Source organism: Triturus cristatus, chromosome 3_2, assembly GCF_964204655.1.
Source record: "Triturus cristatus chromosome 3_2, aTriCri1.1, whole genome shotgun sequence".
Lineage (NCBI taxonomy): Eukaryota > Metazoa > Chordata > Amphibia > Caudata > Salamandridae > Triturus > Triturus cristatus.
The window spans coordinates 335,242,200-335,267,849 of NC_140584.1; the positions used below are offsets into that span (position 1 = coordinate 335,242,200).

General features: G+C 45.9%; 1 protein-coding gene across 2 annotated transcripts in view; it reads right to left on the minus strand.

Moving 5' to 3' along the window:
• The window catches only part of MACO1 (macoilin 1), a 282,509-nt gene that overhangs the window by 117,512 nt on the left and 139,347 nt on the right, over window positions 1–25,650 (minus strand). For both annotated transcript variants that reach the window (XM_085647812.1, XM_085647813.1), the window contains exon 7: window positions 1,604–1,762. In XM_085647812.1, coding sequence (XP_085503938.1) covers window positions 1,604–1,762 — 159 coding nt within the window. The remainder of the gene's footprint in view (window positions 1–1,603; window positions 1,763–25,650) is intronic.

Sequence of the window (25,650 nt, forward strand, 5' to 3'; positions counted from 1 at the left end):
TAAGAGTATAAGTGACATGGGTCAAAAATTGTTGAGGTCTGAAGGTCCTAAAAGAAGGTATCTTAAGAAGAGTATGAGGTATGAGGTGCAGGGTGTATGCAGCAGGGGTTGGCCCTAAGCATTGGGTTGGGTGCCACACTTGGCTGTAGGCTAGGCTCCGGGGCTATAGGCTCGAAGGCTGGGTCTGCAGAGATGTAGATCTCAGTATTTATACCCCTCAGTAAGTTGAGAGCCACCATATCATGGATGATCATTAAATCCAGGAGATCCATGAAAACTGTAGCCTAAAGATTCTTCTATGGTTTAAATTGTGAATTATAGAAACAAGTTAACCTACTGGACCTTCTAGTCTCCTGTTAAAAGTTCAAAATAGGCTTTGCAGATTCAAAATCTGTTGGCATCATTGCACTGCTCAATGAAAACAACTTCACATGACATTCCATAGAAAGCAAAACAAAGGAGGCATTTGAATTCTATATTAAAATTAGGCCAGTCTGAGCATGCTTGGAGACTTTTTCAAACTCCCCTCGCATAGCGAACAGCAGCCATTACTTGCACCTCCTGGGGCACCTCTTCTCGCTCTGGTCTCAAAATGAATTCTTTGCAGCTGGAAAGACATCAATTATCTTACCAATCTTGGTGGGCATGGATATGTTACGCAAAAAGATGCAACTAATCATCTTCATATGCCGCATTTCAGAGATATTCGAGGAAGAAAGCTGCGAGACAAGCTTTATTTTCAGAAGAGATAGCTTTCTTAATTTAACACTTGCACTAATACTCTAATAATCTCAAACAAGCAAAGAAACAGGATAAATTAACAATGTGGATAGAAACCTCCAACAGATCAATAATTCCTACTTTACTTCAACAGTGGTAAGTCATCCCTTTTCTTTCCTCCTCCTGCTTTCTTTTATTTGCCGTCTCTTTTCCGCCTTAACTATCTGACTGACATTTAACAAAGCAACCTGACAATCTTTCATTTCTCATATTCGAACAACCTGCAAATGAGCTTCAGAATGCTTTTTGACAGATGCTGGACAGGTAACAACAGTCGTGTAGTTTCATCATTTGCACTATATACCCAGTTCAAGTGCGAATGCTTTATCTTCAACTACCACATAATAATATATGGGTTATCTCTTAATGATTTGATTTGATCATCTTCTAATGTGAGTTATAAATTCGCTGAACGCCTTTTTCTGTCAAACTGCATTATTTTCACACTAAGTCTTCACCATATGTTCTATAAAAATACTAAAATAAAATGTTCTGATCTCTGTTGAGAAAACCAGTTTGCAAAATAGGTGCATAAACTAAGAAACATTTCTTTGTAACCCCAATATCTGGCAATGGTACAGCTGAACGTAATCTATGACTGCATCAAACACAATCTATGACTGCACCAAACACATTCTAAACATTTAGTACAAACTGAGCATTATAAAGAAAGATGATATGCTTGGTAAAATACAGAAAACTGTATTTTAAGATATTTTGGTTTTCATTAAAAGATTATCTGTTCTAAATATACTGCTTGTTACAACCATAAATTAATAATCTAAGTGTGAAATGTTAACATTTAATTTTGCATTATACATACTTATTTTGCAACAGTTCGTTTTCTTGGCGGAGCTGTCCCATTTCTGAACGGATTCCCCTCTCTGTGCTGCCCAGCAAACTGATTTGACTTCGAAGCTCCTGTTCGATTTGTCTGCTTGCCTGCAGGTCTGCCTTTAATTTTTTGATGTCTTGTTCCAACCTAGAAGGGAAAATGCCTGGAGCTTAATGGTAATGTGATGCCTTGCAATTGGAACTGCCCATCAGAAGAGAAAACTTAGTGGAAACAGAAAGCAAAACTATTCATTCACTCTTGGAAAAGCTTGTGTGGTTTATTACTTTATATACAGTGGATATTTTGCTTGTAATGGTTGGAGGACATGTTCTCATTCATAACAAAGTGAATTGTCAAGCACTTTATGCAAAAACGATGCTATGAATATCGTAAATCTATTCAACAGAAATTCCAGTTTTAACAATTGCTCATGCGCAGATAATATATGTGCTGAAAGAAACTAGGCTAGGATATTCAATTTGCAGCAAAGTATCTACAGCGTAGCAAGAAGGAATGGAAAACCCCCATCCCTCATTTCAACTGACTTGGCTGACTGCCTACGAAATTATAAATTTGCTTGTCTCATTGATTGGAAGAGTAACAACCACTGACAAAGTGAATAGGTCTCGTCTTTTTGATCGGTTGGCTTTTCGAATACTATTTGCCCCTTCTGTTCAACATCGGCAAAAAAGGAAAAAACAAAGTTTTGAATGCGTGTGCACCATGCGAGATCACCTATACACTTACATTCTTCACCAACCATGTGGGCACATACAAAAAGAGGTATCCACCATTTTTTTATTTACTGCTCAATGACAGCAAAAGCGAAACATGGAGCACATTTAGCACATTTAGAAAAAGGAGGGCCACCGCAGCAATTGCCATAAGTTTAAAAATAGACTTTTTTCTGATAACCACAAGAGCAACAGAGGAGCGGACAAGGGATAAGTCATCTCAGGTGTGGGAGAAGAAAAGAAGAAAGTAGAAGTAGGGAGAGGAGCAGCACTGGTACTTGAGGCTTGACGAGGGAATAAATTCAAGAGAGTAACAAAAAGCCAGGGAGGCGTGGGGAAAGCAATGGACAAGCTGAGGTGGAGGGATGACAAAGCAACACAGAGCATGCAGTGGGGCAGGTGTGAAGGGAGGCATCACAAAAAGGACAGCAATAAGGCACGTGCACTTTCAAGGAGTGCTGACAGAAAAGGAAAAAGTTCCATCAATGTAATCAGTGGAGGTCATCCAATCAAAAGCATGGTGCAGAGGCTATGCTCCAGTTGAGGGACTAATACAATAAGAAGGAAAGACATCGAAAAAGAAGTAAGCAAATGAGAGGGACAAACTAGCCAACCAATGGTAAGCAATAGACTGGGAAGCAGAGCTTAGTTTCTCTTGTTGCCCTCACACACCCAGAAAGGTGTCATTATTCGCATTAGGGTAACACCTAACCTACGGGTTTTTTAGTTTGTCAAGGGTGCCATCCCTTTGTATTAAACAATATTTCACAAGCAACCCTTAGACATTTTTAATTTATCACGTCACACACACGACTGCACCACTAACCCCCTATTTTTAGGACCCAAATCACACACCTGCATGCACCAAACGGCCTTTTCTCTAAAAAATCTCCGCTAAAGTGACCCTTCGGGGGACCCGTAGGGCATTGCAGCGCCGGCCCGACGAGGAGCAAAACGCCCGATGATGAAGCATGACACCTTTCGGGGTGTGTGAGGGAAACAAGAGAAACTAAGCTCTGCTTCCCCTTCCCACACTCGGGTCCTATAAAGCCTAGGACCTTATCCTCTCATGCCTTTTTGAGTCTTTCTCTAGTTTTCTCTTTTTTGGAACAGTGTCTCCTTTTTTGATTGATACTGACGATATACGGAGCACAGACACTGGACCATAACAAGCTCCTGGTCCCCCCCCCCTCTTCTTGTTTTATATAGAAGCAATGGACTGGCTCTCAGCCCACTGTCAGTTGTTTTGTTTAGTCCACAAGAGGAATTTCAACAACAGACAGCTGTCTATGTCAAACCAAAAAAGGGTGTTCTTGTTAGGAATAACATTTCTACAACAATATTTTTTAGTGGGATATATATATCCAATATCATAGACAAAGAGAGCAATGGGTACACAAACAAAGAAGAAGCCTCAACTTCTCTACTAGATTACCTGAGGTACATAGAGCACAGACAGAAATATTTTCCATGCACAAGTTTACAATATAGCTAAGACGATGGAGAATAACCACTGAGAGCCATGGAAAAAGAGACCTCTCCTGTTAGCACTGTACAGTTAAGGGAGGAATGAAGCTGCTGTTATGATAGAGACCAGAAGACAAAAGGGCTCTAACAATATCCATGTGATTACCATTGGGACAGCAGCAGAGACTGATCAGGCAGTCATTTGGTTGGTATCTTGTGTTTGGAGTTTTGCTTTGTCAGAGTGGCTGTGCATGAAGGTAGGCATGCTCAAGGTAGGCGTGCTCTAGCCAGGCATGCTTCTCCGAGTGAGTGATAATACAAACAGAACAATGATGCCATGGTATGTGGGGTGCACAAGTGCTCTGTGTACCCTGTCAACCAGAGCAATTGTACAAAGAACATGGAGTGCAAGAGTGCCAGCTCTGGTGGAACTTCTTTAGTACGATCGAACAAGTTACTTACCTTCGGTAACAATGTATCTGTAAGAAACATTAGTAGTGATAGATTCCTTACCTTAGAATTACCCCCAGGCATCAGGCTGGATCCGGAAAGTTTTCGTCAGAAGTACCCCTACGAGTTGGTAGGTGGCGTGTCCCTCGATGACCTCTTGATCGCCGGGATGACGTCGCGGCCAGTACTTAGACACCGCCCACGAGTGCTGATGTCAGTTCTTTACACTACTTTCTGCGCCAGGAACGCAGAGCCATGCAAGATACTGATCACTGGTGCCTTGGAACTAGGGCCCTGAAAGGGATGACCTTAACCCTAGAAATCAGTTTGCAGACGGGAAGGATGGGTGGGGCGGGTAGGAATCTATCACTACTAATGTTTCTTACAGAAACATCGTTACCGAAGGTAAGTAACTTGTTCATCTGAAAGAAACACGTAGTGATAGATTCCTTCCCTTAGAATAGATACCCCAGCAATACCAACCCGGTGGTGGGTCTACGAACCAAGCTCACACCAGGAAGTCCTGGAGAACAAAACGGCCAAAAAAGCAGTCTCTCTGGACTTGGCTGTCCAGGCAATAATGTTTCGTAAACGTATGCAGTGACGCCCACGTGGCTGCCTGATAGATGTCTTGCAGGGGGACACCCCGTCCCAATGCAGTAGTGGCTGCAGTTGTTCGAGTGGAATGAGCACGCAGCCCCACCGGAGGCTCTTTTTTAGCCAAAGAGTAACAGGCTATGATGTACAAGACAACCCAGCGGGAGATAATCCTCTTGTGCACCGCCCGATCTTTCTTGGTGCCAACGTAGCCAACGAAGAGTTGGTCATCCACCCGAACTGTTGTGTGCGGTGGGGTAAAATGAAAGTGCACGTTTTGGGTCCAGACGGTGGAGCCTTTCTTCCTCTCTGGAAGGATGTGGAGGAGGGAAGAAGTGAGCAAGGTAACAGTCTGCCCAATATGAAAGGCCATGACAACTTTTGGCAAAAAGGAAGGCCGGGGCCTGAGCTCAACCTTGTCCGGATGAATGGAAAGGAAGTTTACAAGAAAGAGCCTGGAGCTCACTCACTTGCCTAGCGGAGGTGATAGCAACCAGGAAGGCAGTCTTCAGAGTCAAAAGACGAAGAGGACAGTTGTAAAGAGGATCGAAAGGAGCGCACATCAGATAGGTCAAAAACCAGATTCAAGTCCCACAGTGGCATCACAAACGGAATAGGAGGAAAAAGGTGTGGAATGCCTTTGAGAAATCTATTTACAACTGGGGACTTGAAAAGCGAGGGCTGATCAGGTAGCCTGAGAAAGGCAGAAATGGCAGAAAGATAGCCTTTGATCGTGCCCAGAGCAGAGCCCTGCCGGGGCAAAGAAAGAAGGAACAAAAGGACCTCGGAAAGAGGGGCAGAAAGGGGATCCACAGCCTTTGCTGTGCACCATGCCACAAATTTGTTCCGCCTGTAGGCGTATACCACTTTAGTGGAGGGACGCCTGGCTGCCAGAATGACATCACAGACTTCAGGAAGCAAGTCAAAGGGAATCAACTGCCGCCACTCAATCTCCACGCTAGGAGGTGGAGACTGGACAGGTTCGGGTGCAGGACAGTCCCCTGTTGCTGCGACAGAAGATCCTCCCGAAGAGGCAGGCGAATCGGGGGATCCACGCTCATACTGAGTAGCTTGGGATACTAAACTCTTCAGGCCCAGTCCGGCGCCACAAGAATGACTTGGGCACGGTCGCGTCTGATCTTCAGCACTCTGGGCAGAAGTGGTATAAGCGGAAAGGTGCACAATAGACTGCAACTCCACTCGCGACGAAAAGCGTCTCCGAGGGAGTGCCACCTTGGAAATTCCAACGCGCAGAACTGCTGACATTGCGCGTTCTCTTCGGTGGCGAATAGATCTAACCAAGGCTCTCCCCACTGTTGAAAGAGACCTTGCGCCACCTCCGAGTGAAGACGCCATTCGTGATCTATCATGCACCTGCGGCTGAGCTCGTCCCCAGGGAAATGCCCTGATGTTCCAGCCATGTCCAGAGGCGCAGAGCCTCCGACATAGGGTCCACGATCCCACCTCACCCTGCTTGTTGCAATACCACATGGCGGTGGTGTTGTCCGTGAACACATGCACTACGCTCACCTTGACAGAGCGAAGGAATGCCTTCAGTGCAAGACGGATCGCCCGAAGCTCCAGAAGGTTTATATGGAGCCTGGACTCCGCCGGAGACCAGAGGCCTCTGATATCCGCCACTCCCATGTGGCCACCCCATCCCAGGAGGGACGCATCCGTCACCACAGTGTGCTCCGGTTGGGGAAGGGAGAGGAATCTGCCGCTGACCCAATGTTGGTTCATGAGCCTCCACTGCAACTGCTGTGCAGGGCCCTCCGAGACCTGGATGTGTCCGGACAGGCCCCCCTGATGCTGCGCCCACTGGAACTTCAGGTCCCACTGCAGAGCCCGCATATGCCATCTGGCATGGTTGATCAGCAGGATGCAGGAGGCCATGAGGCCCAGCAGCCTCAGGGTCATCCTGACCGAAACCCAGGACAAGGGCTGAAATATCGGAATCATAGCCCGAATGTCCCGGGCTCGTTGTTCGGGAGGATAAACCCAAAACAGCGCCGTGTTCAGAACCGCTCTGATGTAAAGGAGCTTCTGAGAGGGTACCAAGTGCGACTTCGGCACGTTGATGGAGAACCCCAGCATATGCAGGAGGTCGGCCGTAGCCTGGAGGTGGGAGATGCCTGCCTTCAACAGCCAGTCGTCGCAATAGGGGAAGACTGAAACCCCTGATCTGCGCAGATGAGCTGCGACCACCCGAGGGGCGCTGGTAAAGCCAAAAGGGAGCACGGTGAACTGAAAGTGCTCGAGCCAACCGTGAACCGCAGGTAACGTCAGTGGGCCGGCAGGACGGGAATATGAAATTAGGCGTCCTGCAAGTCCAACGCTACCATCCAGTCTTGTGGGTCTAGGGCAGACAAGACCTGAGCCAATGTAAGGATCTTGAACTTCTCCTTCCGGAGGAAGTCGTTGACGTTCCGAAGGTCTAAGATAGGACGCAGGCCCTTGTTCTTCTTTGGAACCACAAAGTAGTGGGAACCTACTTCGGGCGTCGGAACGCACTCGATGAACCACTTGGCCAAGAGGGCCGCAACTTCCTGCTGGAGAAGTGCCAAGTGATCCCCCGACATGTGGTGGTACTGAGGTGGCATGGCAGGAGGGGTAGTCTCGGAAAATTTGCAGCACCCACTGGTCCGATGTGATGGCGTGCCAGTGGGGGAGATGATGGCGATTCCGTCCGCCCACTGGCGTTTGATGGACCTGAAAGGACAGACTATGAAGGCTTAGCAGTGGAGCCGCGGGGGTGGAGGTGGACTGACCCACCCGCTGGCCCCCTGAACCGCCTCGACGGTTCTCACGTCCGCGGCCGCACTGAGGTTGTTGCTGTGCCAGCCTGTGGCTCTGCGAACGTAGGGGGTGCCCCTTCCACGGCCATGATAGGAGCGAAAGGCAGAAGGCAGAGGAGGCCGACAGGCCCAAGGACTTGACCGTAGCCCGAGAGTCCTTAAAGCACTCCAGCACACTATCTGCCTTGATGCCAAAAAGGCGAATGCCATCAAAGGGCATGTCCATCAGGGTATTCTGGACATCCCCCGGAAAAGCCAGTTGTTCTCAGCAAGGCGTGGCACCTAAGCGCCACCATTGTGGAAATCGCCCTGCTCAGCGAGTCTGCAGTGTCAAGCCCACAACGAATGATGAACTTAGTACTCACCCAAGCTGTTGCTGCTGGGAGAGACGCAGCTGTCTGGACCTCCACCAGACAGCTAGGCAGCACCTGCGTAACCGTGTCCCACAGAGTGTGGGAATAACGGCACAAGAGGCAGGCGGTGTTCACCGATCGCAGCCCTAAGCTGGCAGATGAAAACAGCTTCTTGCCAAGCTGCTCCAGCTTCTTTGATTCCCTATCCGGAGGTGCGGAAGGGAACGCGCTTTGGGACGCAGAGGCCTGGACAATCAAGCTCTCAGGAGTAGGATGTTGAGAGAGGAGGGGGGGGTTGCCCGTAGCTGGGCGATGGCGTCGGGCCACGTTCCGTCTACAGGAGCCCCTGTGCTGGGCCTGGACCAGGTGCCCAAAAGATCGTCAGAAGGTGCGTCATTAAAGGGCAGCAAGGGCTCCGAAGAGGTTGCCGCCGATTGGAGCACTTCTGTAAGGATGTTCGTCCTGATGGCCACGGTAGGGAGCTCGAGGTGGAGTGCCTCTGCCGCCCTACGCAACACCACTGTGTAACCTTCTCCCTTCTCCGTAGCCACGGCAGGAGACAGCATGCCAGGGTCCGGCGAAGTGTCAAGACCATGGCTTCCCCCAAATTCTCTGCCCAGTCCGGATCATAAGCACAATCCTGTGCGAAAGGGTCCTCAGGCCCCTCCCAGTCCTCCCCTTCCTCCAAAGTCTGTGGAACAGGCTGAAAATACGGAGGACGGACATAGGGAACAAATCCCATTGGCGCCGGAATCGGCATCGATCGATCCGGCTCCGTGTCCGGTTCAGGGCTGAACCCGGGGACGACATCGTCCCGAGGAGCCGGCGACGTCAGAAGCAGTGCCGGTGGAGTCGATATCGGTGGAGGGTAACAAGGTCAACCGGTGTCGACCGGGGTCTGATCCCGGATCCCATGGGGGCCTGCGGCGCTGGAGCCGCCGAAGCCCGCGGCGATGGAACAACAGGATCCCCAGTCGGGCCCGCGGGTCACACAGCTGCCCCGGACGGGTCAGACGGTCCAAAGAGTCGGGCCACGGCAGCAAGAAACTCTTGCACTTGGGCAGGCGTCGCCGCCGGACCCGGGAAGGGCAGGTAGGCCGGCGGCGACGTTGCAGGCTCCCCCGGAGTCGCGGGGGTGGCACCGCCTGCATCCTCAGCCGTGACGGGCGAGGGGAAGTTGAAGAGCGACGACGCTTTTGCAACTTCTTTTTGGAATGCTTTGACTTACCTGACCCCGAGTGCGAAGACTTGGATCCAGAAGAATGATGGTGACGACTCCGCGACTGGTCTCTCGACCTCCCATGGGACCGGGACCTTGAACGGCGCGGAGCCGACTGACGGACTTCCAGCAACTTTCGGGACGGCTACCACAAAGTTTTCGGCGTCGTGGTCGCGTCCCAGGCAGTAGAGACACACTCGGTGTGGGTCCGTCACCGACATCATGCGGCGACAGTCTCCAAAGATCTTAAACCCGGGCATACCTACAGCACCAGGAGTCGACCGACTAGCTCTTCTCGGATCTGCGCTTGTTGGCGCGGAAATAGAAAGAACTGACGTCAGCGCGCGTGGGCGGCGTCTAAGTACTGGCCGCGACGTCATTCCGGCGATCACGACGCCGACGACGGACGCGGAGCCGCACGACGCCACCTAGCGACGCGCAGGTGCACTACTGACGAAAACTTTCCGGATCCAGCCTGACGCCTGGGGGTAATTCTAAGGTAAGGAATCTATCACTACGTGTTTCAGATATACTTTATCTCCAATTGGAATAAATAAAATACTTTTCTACCTCAGCCTGGAGGGCACTACTTCATGAGAAATTATGACAGTAAATGTAACACCGTAATCCAGTACCCAGCAAGAGGTTTTCTGGTGGCTGCTGTGTAATCTGGTCAACCATCAAACATTTAAGGTACCAGTTTCTAGACCACCTTTGAGTTACAAAAGTTTACCATCAGCAGTGATGCTCTGATTTTTACTGTTAGTGTTAGATTTCCTCGAAACTCCCTAGGTACCAAGATTTGCGCAGTGATATTATTTCTAAGTTGGAGTGAGAGGCTAGCATAGCCTGGTGGGACATGCTGGCCCCAATGTATCTGGCCATTTGCAAAACGAAGAATCTACTTTTATATTACATCGTGTAGTTCACTTTCTTGCACATCTACACCATTACTGCATTGGATAAGAAGGCAGCAATATGAGGGATAAGAATACTAAGCACAAGATCTGATCAGTGATGTGATCCAGCTCAGTGGCAAACCAGGATGACCTACCAAGGAACCAAACAAAGTCAAAGACATGTCCCTTCAGAATGTTGGCCGACACAAAGTAGGTAAGATTTAAAGGACAATCTAAGACATTAGAAATCTTCAGGACAGTTACAAATATGTGAACATGCATACCAAGAAATATATTCTACAAATCCTCTAATGACAGACAGAAATGATGCAGTTGAGAAGGCAGTGCCATGGAAAGCTGCATATAGGACCTGTGTGTGGATAAAAGCACATAACACATACAAATACACTAAATCGTATTCAAAGTTGAAAAAAAAGGCGTGCTGCAGTAAATAAAACCAAATTGCAAATGGAACCATGCACTTAAGAGATCTCGGATGGTCTGAGGCCTGCCGTTGGTATCTGCTTAAGACCGAAGAGAAAACAAGGCAACACATACTGTAAATACTGGTGGGAGCCTACTGGCGTACACTCGTCGTGATCCAGTGGAACATTCATTGGCTGCACCTGTAACTGTGGATGCACCCCTTCTGGGAGATGCATACATGTTACTCAACAATTGTTTTCCATAGTTTACATAGTGGGAACTATGCAATAGGGTCCTACAGGGCAGCTCCAGGAACACATGATAACTTTTGTTGTTTGAGATCACATAAAAGTATAGCAAAAATATATCCCGCAATTAACATTAACCTGAGATTAGCCACTGTTCAAATAAGCAACGTACATACCTTCATTCAGTTATCAGAACAGTGAATTTTCCTCATCAAAAATGCCAGATCACAGTAAGATGCCGCAACACTGCAAATTCTAGTGCCTCCTACTTCAGACACAAAAGTTCAATTACAGGGAACCTAAGCTATGCATTCTGCAGAGTAATCAGCTACTTCCTTTAGTGTGCAAGTCATTCTAATTGAGTAACCACTGCCATCAACACAGGCTATGCAGTGGTGGCAGCGTCAATCTAGCCTAGGGGCACTGTGCTTTTTAACCATATCCCTATGTGGGGACTGCCTACCAGCTTTCCACAGTAAAGGTCCAACCCGGCCCCGTAAGTGGGGTCCCTTGCCTTCATCAACTTTTGGACATTTAAAGGGGGTAGGGATGAAGAGAGAGAGCAAGCTCGAGCGCTCCTCCCTCAGGCTCACCCTCTTCCTACACCTACACGACGTATATTCCTCACAGACAACATCGACACGAACAGAGCCAACTTCCAGAACACCATGTCCGACATTGCCAAGTGGATGAAAGCAAACTGCCTGAAACACAACTCAGAAAAGACGGAGGTACTCATCTTCAGAAACAACTCCTCCTCCCCTGTGTCAACTCCTGGTGGCCACCACCACACTACTCCCTGCTGCTGCTCCCATCAACCCCGCTTGCAACCTCGGGATCGTCCTGGACAGCCAACTAACCATGAAGAACCAAGTCAACGCAGTCTCCTCCTCTTGCTGCTGCTTCCGCATGCTCCGCAAGATCTTCCAATGGATCCCTCACCACCACTAGAAAAACTGTCACTTAAGGCCTCATCACCAGCTGCCTCGACTACAGCAACGCACTCTACATCGGTACCATCAAACAACTACTCAACCGCCTCCAGCCCATTCAGAACACTGCAGCAAGACTCGTCACAACCTCCCCAGGAGAACCAGCACCACCTCCCACCTCAGAGCCCTCCACTGACTCCCCGTACGGAAAAGATGCCACTTCAAGCTCCCGACACTCCTACAAAGTCTTCCACGACTCCGGACCCGCCTTTATCAACCACCGCCTGACATTCCATCGACCAACCAGGGAGCTCCACTCTTCCACCTTCGCCCTAGCCCACACCCCACGCATCCGATGCAGCGGTCGCCCTTTCTCCTACCTCGCCACCAAGTCCTGAATGACCTCCCCCCTGCCTGTCACTTGATGAATTCAGGAAAAGACTCAAGACATGGCTCTTCAATCAAGGACGTTAGGACCAAGCGCCTGGAGACGCTCCGGGTGACAAGCCGCACTTTACAAGAGGGGGAGGAAGGGAAGGGAAGGGAAGAGGAAAAAGGGGAAAAGGGGAAAAGGGGAAGAGGGATCTCCATTATGCTGTTTGCATTGAAAAAAGAAGTCAATAAATAAAAGAACAAAAATCAGTAAGGAGCGCTGGTGCAGGCTTACGTCCCGAACACATGCACTGAGAGAAGGACCATTACACAGATGTGGAATTTACTACAAGTAAAGGCCCACCATAGATGTGTCATCTGCTCACTGTGCCAAATAGAAGGAGTCGGATGTATGTATCATAGAGTAAGTCACACAGACAAAACAGTCATTAACATCAGTACCAAATACATCATCCACAACATCCCCAGTCTGTGTGAACCTTTATGAGACGAAAAGTCTGCCTGGAAGCTCAAAGTAATACAAAACCGGTCAGAAAAAAGACCTGTCAAAAGTCTTTTCAGCCCGACTAATGGGCCATTTTCTTTTTTAAATATTTTTATTTATTTTGCAACATAAAAGAAAACGGTACATGTTCATGTTGTTAATCAAATCACACAAGTAATACTGCCAACACATTTGTACATATTCACGATTCTTCCTTCACAGTCATTGTGGTTGTTGTCAGAGTATCAATAAAGCACAACCCCCCATTGAATTGTTACATCGTCTACCAACTTTCCTTTATAGACTCTAATTAGTCACTAATATCAGATCCGGCGTCCTCCTGAGGGGGCTCACATATGTTTCCACGATGTACGTTCCATCTCCCCCAGATTCGGGTCCACTTTTTGGGGCACCCCCTATGGACGTATACTGCTTTCTCAGTTACCATTGTGGTATCCATATCTTGGCACCATTTCCGCAGGGTTGGGGACTGCCCGGACCCCCAATTAATGGGCCTCTGACCTAATACGGTTTATGGCCTAGTGTATGGAGAAGCGCCGACTCTCAGCCAGCTATGTGTGGGCACCAACAGCCAGAGACTGGGATAGCCACAGGAAGACACCCATTTCTTTTTCTGCCTTCAGGCTGAGGATAGAAAAGCTGCGACAGCGGCTGTTAAAGTGTTATCTAGAGACTTGATCACCCAAAGGCAGTACGTGCTGAAAGACGGAAATTACTTGGTTCTTTAATCAATAAGGGAATTAGAGCATTTACGAGTACCCTCTGCAGCGTTTCATCCAAGTTAGCAGCACATCATATGGAGACCCCTTGGAAGGCAGAGGGAACTTTACTAATTTCATGACAAAGTGCTAGCATGATGGCCATGTAGGTCATGAATTGGACATTCCTGCAAGAACTTAAGGATAGCAAAACAGAAGCAAGTAAATAAAAGTAGGCGGCTGTCAAGTAAGGTTGCAGGGCATAGAAATGGGAGAGGATGTGGACAAAAGTTGAGAACAGCGATTCGCAACAGGAAAAATCAGAAAACTGCGCAAATTTGTAAGGAATCAGGTGACTACGTATGAGGGACTCACATTAGAAAATATATTCAATGCCTGGGTGGCAGAACAGTATGAACCAAGAATCACTACTCTCCAGTCAATATACGGTTTTCAATTACAATTAAAACATTTTAGAGGGTGCAGGACCAAGCTATGGTACAGCCAACATCCTAACAATCTAACAAGACTGCAAAATCACCGGGGAACGCTAAACCTAACTACCCAACAGTGGACATTTTTGCCAGAAACTGGAAGAAGAGATTGCACAAGAGGTTGGCAGGAATGAGATGACTGACCCCCCTCAACAGCCAAACATCTGTGGTATGTGTGCAGCTCCAGAATGCACAATCAATCCAGTTATGGTGGGCATCCTTATGGATCAGTCAATGAGCTGTGAGGTGAGAGAGTCTGTTGGCCCTGTCCAACTTCTATAACAGCAAGGGTGGTGCTGTGCTTTTTACTTGCTTTGGGCATTGAGTACCCCCGATTCACGGGGCACAAATATGTCTCAAGGAATGCCAGGTTTAAATTGATATACCTTACTTACATACACCAGGCATACACCACACTGTATAGAATAAGAAAAGGTCAACCCGACTGGCACACCTGCTTCCCTGATGTAGAGAGCATAGTCAATTTCATGTATATGGTTTAGTCCAGTCTGCAGCAGCAGAACTTGTGGCCATTGTGGTAGAATATGCACGTGAAATACTGCATAGTAATGCATTGTTACGCCTGAAGGGGTGTGGTTTAGTTTTTATCCAAATGAGGCAGAAGGGGAGAGTAACTAAACAATTCATAGTGCTCAGTCCAATACTCCCATGAGGACAACTGCACTAAATTTGAGACCTAAATGACGGTCTCAAGTGTGCCATAGATAAAGAGATATTGTCAAATAGTTAGCAACAGAAGTGGAATGAGAGAAAATTCCCAATTCGAGAACTGGGCCTAACTATATGGACGTAAGAAGTTACAGTACATAGATAGTTGTAGCTATTACAATATGAACACCACTAGAAGACAAATGCTTGTCTTGGCCAATGTACTTTTTGAATTAAGCTGTATAGGACATTCCCAAAACTACTTGTGACAATTGGTATTTCCATTTTTTTTTGCGAATAGAGGGGGAAACTAAGGCACTTCCAGCCAACTGCTCAAGCCGTACCACGTTGTGCCCCCATGCTTCTGATGGAAACACTGCTTTCCACGCGTGGGTAGACCTAAAGCATTAGAACTCACTAAAGCTTAAACTATGTGAAGATATTACTGACACCACATTAACTTCACAAGGTCCATATTTTGACCAATTTCTTTCTATCATGAGTGATAGGCCCAGCCACACAAGTGGATTATTTTTATGAGGAACACTGTGGGAACACTGGGTGGTCGAGATTTTGTGGATCCCTGCCGATTCCCAAAATGATGTGTCATTTCAGCCAAAGTTAGAAGTTTGCAAGAATTCTGGGTAAGAAAATGTAGTGGGATCCATGCAAGTACACCTGGGTGTTTAGTTTTCAGAAATGTCTGGGTTGATTAGTTTACCTGGATGGCGGCCGAACCAGAGTCCTAATACAGGAGCTACCCACATCGCCATAATGTACCAATTTTCAAGGCAAAAGGTCGAGACACACAAGTGGGGTACTATCTTCAGCAGAAGTGTGGGAATGTAGAATAGTAGAATATGAACTGAATTTCTCTCCTTTTTGTTGACAATGTGCAAGTAAGAACACATCTTGAAATATCCCACCTGAATTACATGATAGTATGGGAAACGCTAAATTCAGAGTTGCACAATTAACCACTTTTCCTAAACTCTGTATCTTGGGCACATTTTAGAAATGCATAGGCTTCCTTACTACTCATTTTTCATTCATCAGATTTTACTATATGAACTGATGCCTGGTCAGTACACAATGAAAAATCATAAGCTGCAGCTCAGTTGTTAGTTCTGGTTATTGCCTATTTATGTGGAACAAACCAACACTATATATAACTATGCAATCAAACTTGTCTGATGGATTTAAGTGAAACTACGTCTGTAGATCGGTAATCGGGGCAAACGTTATCCCCTATTTCTTTCCTACTTCTTTTCTTTTTTTATTTGAACAATTAGTTTCTTTGGTAAACCATGATCAATCAATACAAATGACCACTTGCTGATTTTTTTCCAAATTTTCGGAAATATTTAGCTTTCCAGGTCGCCCATGGGTTTCACAACTGTTTCCACCACAGCAGGTAGGTAAAAGCCACAACAGAAGTAAAAATTGACTACCACTTAGGAAAATCTAAAAACTACTGTTAAAAAAATGTTTCAACAACTCTGCATATTCATAAAAACCGGGAAGAGGGTGACCTTAGCACAGCATTTTTTATACCATATTTTTAAATGGAACTACAGACTTTCTTGTATAGCACTTTTTCCAATAACAAATTTGCTATATTTTGGCTATCTCCCCAGTTCCCTCCAGGGGAATTTACAACCCCTGTATACCTTTAGAATCCTCAAACTAAGGGTGGGGAAAATGTTACAAAGGTTTAATCGCAAAATTCTCCAAACATTAATTTAAAAATAAATAAATAAATCAGCACAGGAGAAGGGGGTTCGGAGCCTAAGCTGAAGCGTGTTCTCTTATGGGGTGCAGAGAATGTTTACCTGAATGACAATATGGCTACCCTTAAAGATCTCACTAGTGGCAAACAGGAGACTTCTAAAATACCCCAAAAACATTTTTAAAAACGTACCTAGAATTTCGACATAGACACCTGCAAGTAAACTGATTTTATGGAAAAATATTTTGAGCTGATGTATGAATTACACAATCCGAAGTAAAGCATCCCATGTAAAACATGTCTGTTTTAGGTCACCTGGGTTTATTTAATGGCAGTGACATAAAATGCACTTTTGGATGCAAGTTGGATTCAACAGTTAACATATCAATTGTAAATGAACATGTATGGCACAAAACCACACACAGGTAAACTGCAGCAAGGAGACTACTAAACAAGATCAGTAAGTGGTTGCAGATGTTTGATATTTGAAATGTAATCTAAAAATGGGCATTTGCACAACTTGTGATGTAGCCCAGGGCTAGGTTCTGGTCTTTCACTATGAAATCATACCTAGATAGACTATCTTGGGGTACACACCTGAATGAACTAGAAGACAAAATAAACTGGTAAGACTAAGCATGTAGCAGAAGGCATCTAGAAATTGACCTGGCTGTTTAAGGAGTGCTATACCCATGTAGTGTCACAGAATCCGATTTATGCAACACTGTAGACATTTTCTAGCATCCCATCATTTGAAACCTATCAGTGACAACAAGAATATAAACAGCATTCGCCACATTTCCATTTTGCCACACACATCACAATGTTTGTAAAAGGTGGCTACTGATCAACTGCAACCCATGATGGATGCAAGTCTATTCAACCCATCACTTCATTATCCTGAGTGAAACACCCCAAGTATGACAGGAATGCTCACAAGTGAATCCCATTTCCTGCCACAGATCTCAAATGGGTCTCGGGTTGCTTATGAGGGAACAGGGCTTCGCGGACCAAGGTTGATTTTCATCTGGAAAGTCTAGTTTGTAGTCAATCAATCAATCAATACATTTGTAAAGCGCGCTACTCACCCGTGGGGGTCTCAAGGCGCTGAAGGGAGGGGGGAGGGGTTCTGCTACTGGTCGAAAAGCCAGGTCTTGAGGTGTTTCCTGAAGGTGAGATGGTCCTGGGTCATTCGTAGGTGGGTGGGTAGGGAGTTCCACGTCTTGGCAGCCAGGTAAGAAAATGATCTTCCGCCGGTGGTGGTTCTGCGGATCAGTGGTACGCTGGCGAGGCTAGCGGAGCGGAGCAGGCGGGTTGGAGTGTGGAACGTGAGGCGGCTGTTGAGGTATTCGGGGCCCGTGTTGTGGAGCGCTTTGTGTGCGTGGGTGAGGAGCCTGAACGTGATTCTTTTGCTGACGGGAAGCCAGTGCAGGTCTCTCAGGTGGGCAGATATGTGGCTGTGGCGAGAGATGTCGAGGATGAGTCGTGCGGATGCGTTCTGTATGCGCTGGAGCCTTTTCTGAAGTTTGGCTGTGGTTCCTGCGTAAAGGGCGTTCCCGTAGTCCAGTCGGCTGGTGACGAGGGCCTGGGTGACCGTCTTTCTGGTTTCGATAGGGATCCACCGAAAGATCTTTTGGTGCATGCGCAGGGTGTTGAAACATGAGGATGAGATGGCGTTGACTTGCTTGGTCATCGTGAGGGAGGAGTCCAGGATGAATCCCAGGGTGCGTGCGTGGTCCATGGGTGTAGGTACGGTGCCCAACGCTGTGGGCCACCAGGAGTCGTCTCAGGTGGATGGGGATGGTCCGAGGATGAGGACCTCCGTCTTGTCCGAGTTCAGTTTGAGACGGCTGAGTTTCATCTATTCCGCGATATTTTTCATTCCTTCCTGGAGGTTGGCTTTGGCGGTGGCTGGGTCTTTGGTGAGGGAAGAGTATCAGTTGGGTGTCGTCGGCGTATGAAATGATGTTGAGGTTGTGTTTGCGTGCGATCGTGGCGAGGGGGCTCATGTAGATATTGAAGAGGGTTGGGCTGAGCGAAGAGCCTTGGGGTATGTCGCAGATGATCTCGGTGGCCGCTGAGCGGAAGGGAGGAAGGTGGACTCTCTGGGTTCTGTCGGAGAGGAAGGAGGTGATCCAGTCCAGGGCATTGCCTTGAATCTCCGCGTTGTAGAGGCGGGTTGTTAGGGTGCGATGGCAGACTGTATCAAAGGCGACTGAGAGGTCTAGGAGGATGAGAGCGGTTGTTTCTCCGTTGCCAAGCAGGGTCCTGATGTCTGTGGCTGCGATGAGGGCGGTCTCTGTGCTGTGGTTGGCTCGAAATCCGGACTGGGATGGGTCGAGGGAGCCATTTGCCTCGAGGAATGCGATCAGCTGTTTATTGACGGTCTTCTCGATGACTTTAGCGAGGAAGGGAAGAAGGGAGATGGGGCGGAAGTTTTTGAGGTCTTTAGGGTCCGCCGTGGGTTTCTTCAGTATGGCGTTGATCTCAGCGTGCTTCCAGCTCTCTGGGAAGGTGGCGGACGTGAGGGAGTTGTTTATGACGTTCCGTAGGTGGGGTGCGATGATGGTGTCAGCTTTGTTGAATATGTGGTGAGGGCATGGGTCGGAAGGAGAGCCGGAGTGGATGGTGTTCATAACGTGGGTGATGTCTTCAGTGCTGATGGGAGTCCAGCCGCTTAGGGTGGTTTTAGGGGGCGTTGGTTCTGTGGCTGGGTGCGGGGTCTGAGCGCCAAAGCTGTCGTGTATGTCGGCGATCTTGCGGTGAAAGAACGCGGCGAGGGAGTTGCAAAGGTCTTGTGACGGTGTGATGTCGTTGCTGTTGGCGCTGGGGTTGGAGATCTCTTTTACGATGCTGAAGAGTTCCTTGCTGTTGTGTACGTTGTTGTCCTGCCGCTCTTTGAGCGATGTCTTTTTGGTGGTGCGGATCAGCTGGTGGTGTTTGCGAGTGGCGTTCTTGAGGGCTGTCAGGTTTTCTGTCGTCTGTTCGTGGCGCCAGGTTCTCTCGAGGGTTCGGCATGATTTCTTCGATTCTTTGAGGTCGTTGGTGAACCATGTGGCTTTCCTGTTGCCGGGCTTGCCTGGAGGGTTCTTCAGTGGTGCAAGGGTGTCGGCGCAGTTGATGATCCACTGCGTGAGGTTGTGGGCTGTGTCGTTGGTGTCCGTGGTGTTGATAGGTGGGTTCTGGCTCAGTGATGTGGTTAGCTGGTCAGTGGTGACTTTGCTCCAGCTTCTGCGGGGGATCTGTTGTGGGTGGTGGTGGGATGTGGTCTTCTTGAAGGTAAAATGGATGCAGCTGTGGTCGGTCCACGGTGGCATGATGAGCAAAAACAGATGGACTGAAACATAGTCCCGAATAATTGCCGTTGCACCAATTAATTTTAAATCTTTACTTTATGGAAAAAAATCTGTGTAAGGCATCAGTTTTACTTGCTAAATATATAGCTATACAAAACTGTTGAATACTTTCAATGTTAGCTTTTCACCATAAAACATTCTTTGGTGCTGGACTATGATCTCCTTCTAGCTGGGTTTTGTCTGACAATGTTGGCAAATGTATCTAAGACACACTGCTAGCTGATTCTACAGAGTCACACAAGTATACGAAAAAGATAATGTTTCGGACCAGCAGTACGTTTTCAGTTGTCTGCTGGTGTGTGACTTAAACAACAGCATCTGGCTTTCAGACAAAATTAAATTACATGCAACCAAGGCTTTCTTACACGTTCCTTGTGAATCATTGTATGGTTCTGTGGATCCCATGTATCAAAGGTGCTTCCTGGCCTCTGGAATAAAGTGGGAGCTGTTGTGCAAATGGTAGGAAAATATGCAACAGTGTTTGAAGCCACAGATGACCCAATTAGTCAAATCCTCTTCGAAAACAGTGAGTATTTTAAGGCTCACATGTGTGCCCTGCATTATGGGACTGAGTATTACATGGAAAGAAATACCTTCAAGGCAGGGTGCTGCATAATTTCAAAGTATGTTGTTGAAAGACCACTGGAGTGAATGTGTGAGAACCGCTGCATATGCCGTGCATTTCCTAATAACAAGTACTGGGAAAGTCAGTATATTTGGCCTTGGCAAGCTGTTCTGATCGCTAATTAAAAAGAAAAATACTGTACTTATATGCAATGAAAACCAAACATACTGTACTTATATTCCATGAAAACCTAAAATATGCAGTCACCTAAATGTGGCCAATTTGCACTTACAATAGCAATTTTAAATTTAAAAAAACATGAATTAACCAATTTGTTTTAAAAATAAACACCTCTCAATTGTTTTATTACTATTATTTAAGAAGGAGTCAGTATAAATTGCCATATAACCAAGCACAGGCAGTTACAATTTAGCAGTGTGACATAAACACTTTATAACTAACTTCATAAAGGAGTGCTGGAATTTAAATAGAATATAAAATATTTTAAAAAGCACACCACGAGTCAGCTTTGGAATTGAACAGAAAGTAACTAGTTTTGGCAGATGTGAACACAAGCTCTGCGTATTTATGCAAAGTAAAGGGAGCCAAAGTGTAGAGTCAGCGGACCCACTGCCCAGGGCTGTACAGTGCGGTGGGGAGAAGCCAAATGTGACAGACAATTTAACATACCAACTGAAGAAGCCTGCTGGCCAGTAGCTGGCGTGCTTTTTTTCTATTGGAAATACAAGACACCCTAAAGCTGTATAAGGGCAGATGTAAAAGATGCTCAGGGAGGGCACAGTTTTATAGATATTGGACTGCTATCTTGTCTTTCGAGCGCATTACCAAATCTTGTCTAATTGAAAGTGAATCTTAGAAGAAAAAGATATCAAATAATCAGGAATCCCATCATCATCAGAACAGGACAATCGGGAAGTTTGAGAACAGTTTCAAAATAGACAGTCCTCTACGATAACAAGTGTCAAAGTTAGTCATTCCTGCATCCAATGCAAATCATGCTTTGTGTTTGCACAGTGAAGTCACTACTGAACATTGTCACTAGTGTTCCTTTTCCAACTCTTCTCCAAGTGGCTAGGTCAACTCTCAGGCTATAAAACATAACTGTGTAGGTGGTGAGGCAAGGCTGGAACACGGTTGCCATCTTTGGAGAAAGGCTTCAGCTAAACTTAAGTAGAATTTTATTTGTTCCTCTCCATTTGTTCATTGGCTGGATAAATGTGGTCGACTGTATGCCATCAATCACCCACCTGCACCATTTATCAAATGGTCAGGCATCTGACAAGCTGGTAAGATCAAAGCAGGAAAATAATATAATTGTAGGCAAAAAATAAAATGCCAAATAAGTATGCTGGCCCATAAGTTGGAGTAAGAAATGGAAAAGTGGTGAAACTTTAAAAATGTACACTGGTCTGGTTACACTGAACACATCATATCATACGTTGACTTCAGAATTTTAAATAAATGGAAATATCCCAAATCAGACAAAGTGTTGGAAATGAACAATAATTACAGCAAAATTGAAAAGTCCACTTGTTTCTGAAAAACAGAGAAAGCTACGGCTGAAAACTAAACCTGGTCTATAAAATGTTTGGAGCCGGTGATTGAAATGATTCTGGTTACAGAAGAGTGAAAAATGAAACCTTCACCTCCCCCACACTCAAATGGAATTCTTTATTGGAATTTATCCGTAGCTATATTCTCTCTTTATGTCCTTTTTTAAAGGTACTTCACTTGTATCCCCTAATACATTATCCAAGGAAATTAATCATCTCAGCCAGGTCTAAGTTTACACTACAATGTAATGTGTTCAATCCTCTCATATTCTTGGCATGGAGCATTTCTTAAATATATAGTGATCTTATCTTCTTTGCTTGGCTTTAATACTCTGGTATATGAATTCACAATCAGCTTTAAATTGGTATCTTATTTTGTGTCTGACAATGTAGGGCAAGTGATTTTTTACAAGATGATCTTTTTAAACTTCGTCTTATTAACTAGAATCCTCTGGTTAGGCTTTTAAATGTTTGTTTCTACGTTTAGGTCACTTGAAATACTTTTGTAACAAATGACAAACTATATAATACAGCTTATGCAAAAATATTCACTCTGCAACAGGCTTACATAGAACTAATAAAATAAGCTACAATGGCTCTGTCGGGGAGCAACAATTACTTGGCTTAACTTGCAATAAATCCTGGAACATAATTATATAACAGTATATGTAAAGCGGAGTGTTTCAAAGTGGCATAAGTGCTCAGTGTTGGTGACATAGTGCATATATACAATGGTGAAGCTAAATACGAATATATACAATTTCAGAATTGGTCAGAAAAAAGATTGACAAAGTTTCTCTGGTAATGGTACGGTTTCTCTGCATTAAAAACCAGAGGTATGTACTGGCTGAACCAACGTTAAGCGTCGACATTTCGACCCTGTATATATGCACTTTGTCAACAACACTGAGCACTTATGTCACTTTGAAACACTCATCACTTTTTAATATTCTCATTTGGACAACCTTACAATGTTGATTTGTGAAATTTGATTATCAACTCAATAACAAAAATTCTTGTTGCAAAAGTATTTTTCTGTTTTTTATTTGTATGAAGGTGTTCCCATACTCACCTTTTCGTGCACGTTGATTTGATCTATCTACAGTATTATTTAACTCTTTACGTATACTGTTATATAATTATGTTCCAGGATTTATTCCAAGTATTTGTTGCTCCCCGACATAGCCATTGTAGTTTATTATATATTCACCCAGGCTCTGAGGGACACTGGGTTACCCCATTGTGTTATACCTTACATAGAATTAATGCTGAAGTTCTCAACCTACTATTGTTATGGGCGTGCTGGTGAGGATTTCCTAGCAGGACTCTCAGCAAAAGTAATGTCCCCACACAAAATCCACTAGCAACTTATTTGCCCACTAACCATTACATACAACACTGAATATAATACAATGTAAGATAGGGTTGAGAGGTGTGACAGGGAATGAGGACAAGCTCTGGTAAAACCAATAGATCTCACCTACACAAGAGCTAATGGCTTTGCCAATGACTTAGCCTTGTTGTACATCAGCATTACTGCTGTTCAGCATCACTAAAACATTAGAGGCAATGTAGCAGGGCCGTCGCCTGGCAAACACATTTGTGAGGCTTTGTTAAGTGGGACAAGATTGGTAATGCTATATTTGGGGACTTCTGACTAGGTGGTTCAGTTGGTACCTTCCACAACATGCAGGCACACTTCTTTTCTCTAAAACGCAATTTAATATATACCTTCAGCTGAGGAACGATCTAGAGCTGTACAAAACACACATCAACACCTTTCCGGAATACAGCCCCCCCTCGAAGCCAAGGTACTGATGGATAGGCGGGGAAAGGAGGGATATCCCAAAACTACCGCATATCAGTGATAGGCTCCCCCCAATGGCTTCCAGTCCCTCAAACAGAAATGGGAGGGATAGGTGGGGAAACTTCATGACACCTATTGGACTCTGGTAAGAATGATTCCATGAGAAATAGCAATATCCTTGAGGTCTCTCCTCATACAGCTTACCTACCTACACACCACTTATCTTACCCCACTCTGGCGAGCTTGCAGGACTTCGACCCCGGAGTGTCCTCGATGTTCATGCCCTAGCACAGACTTTTATAATGTGGTATGGCACTGCCCCCAAATAGCATCCTACTGGCAAAAAAAAAAAAAAATCACATGTCCTGAACCGGGTACTGGATGCCCACATTACTCTTACACCCACACAGGCAGCCCTGGACGTATTGGACAGGGTTGGGAACTACCGTGGGGATCAATCCCTGATTGGGATGGTGTCAAAACACGATGGAAGTGGAGAACAGACAAAGTCTACTCTTTGTGAGTGGCGCAGGGAAATAGACTGGTGCTCGCAACTTGAAAAACCCATATGCATTGTCAGAGGATTTCCATGAAAGGACGCCTGGATTTGGGGCAAATGGATGGACTATTATGGACAAGGTACGTAGATCTCACGAAATTAACGATATAAAGCCAAGGGCCACTTGGGGGGTGAGTAGGACCGGAAAACAATAAAATTGTTTATAGAAAAAAATTTCAAATTATCAAATGTGAGTGGAGAGGCGTAGAGCAGAGAGGCACAGAGCGGAGAGTGGATAGGCACAGAGCGGAGTAGAGTGGAACGGAGTGGCTTGGAAAGGAGTTGAAAAAAGTAGAGTGGCGTGGAAAGGAGTGGCAAAGAGTAGAGTGGCGTAGACCGGAGTAGAGTGCGGAGAGTGAATTGGAATGGTGTAGAGAGAATACAGTATAGAGGCGTGGAGTAGAGTGCCTTGGAGTGCAGTGGGGTGAAGCGGCTGACTCGCATAGAGTGAACTGGCGCTGAGTGGAAGAACAGAATGGTGAGGAGTGGTATGATGGCATAGAGTAGAGTGGCACAGAGTGGAACGGAGCAGAGTAGAACAGAGTGGCGTAAAATAGAGTGGTTCAAAATAGGGTTGCGCAGAGTACAGTGGAGTGGGGTAGCGTACAGTGCAGTGGCATAGAGTGGTTTACAGTAAAAATCTGGCGTGTACATAAAAGGAAGTTTTATTAATAAAAAATAAATGGGCAATGTGGAAAATAAAATAAACCTTAGGAAGTGGACAACTATAGCAGAGGAGAAATGTGAAGGCATATGCCACCTTTGGTTGCACAAAAAACTGTTTGAAAATACAGAAGGCACGAAGAAATAAAAGGACAATGTAAAAAACAAATTGCTAAAACTCAGAATGTGGGTGACCGGCACTTGCAAGGACCGTTTAAAGCTAAAGAAAAACATAGCTCCCACAAGAAAAGCAACTGAAAGATACAACTAATAGGGACATGCTCCATGGTAGTGTTAAGGCAGACGGAAATTAAGTCTGACCACGTAGAAGCAGGCATATGAGACTGACAACGAACCCAAACAATGATAAGTAATGGGAGGGCTATAAGCCCACTGATAGTAAACAATTGGTTTAAAGAGACAGGGCATGCACTCTCTAGGCAAGGCCTACAAAAGTTGAGGACACCTCCATGTGACGTGGAGGGGGGAAAAAAGTAATTGGGTGAGCAACATGGAGAGCAGGAGGCATTTGGTGAAGGGGAAGAACACATGAGGGAGAGGGGTGGAAAACACATGCACTTCTGAACTGCTTAAAGAAAAAGAAAAAAAAGTAGATCCATAAATATGAGCAGTCAAGGATACAAGTCGGCAATCACAAGTGTGGTAAAGAGGCTTTGATCCAGAACAGGGACAAACACAAGAAGAGGGAGGCAAGCCGTTTACGAAAGAAGTAGTCAAATGAGAGTGACAGTAAAGCCAACCAATGTTAAGAAATGGGTGGGGTCTAAGCCTGCTGTAGGTTTTTGGTATGGTCCCCAAGAAGCCTTTCGCAAAAAAGTAAGCTAAAAGCGTTTATAGTGGAGACTAAAAAAAGGTCTGATTTTTCTTTGATTATGTCCC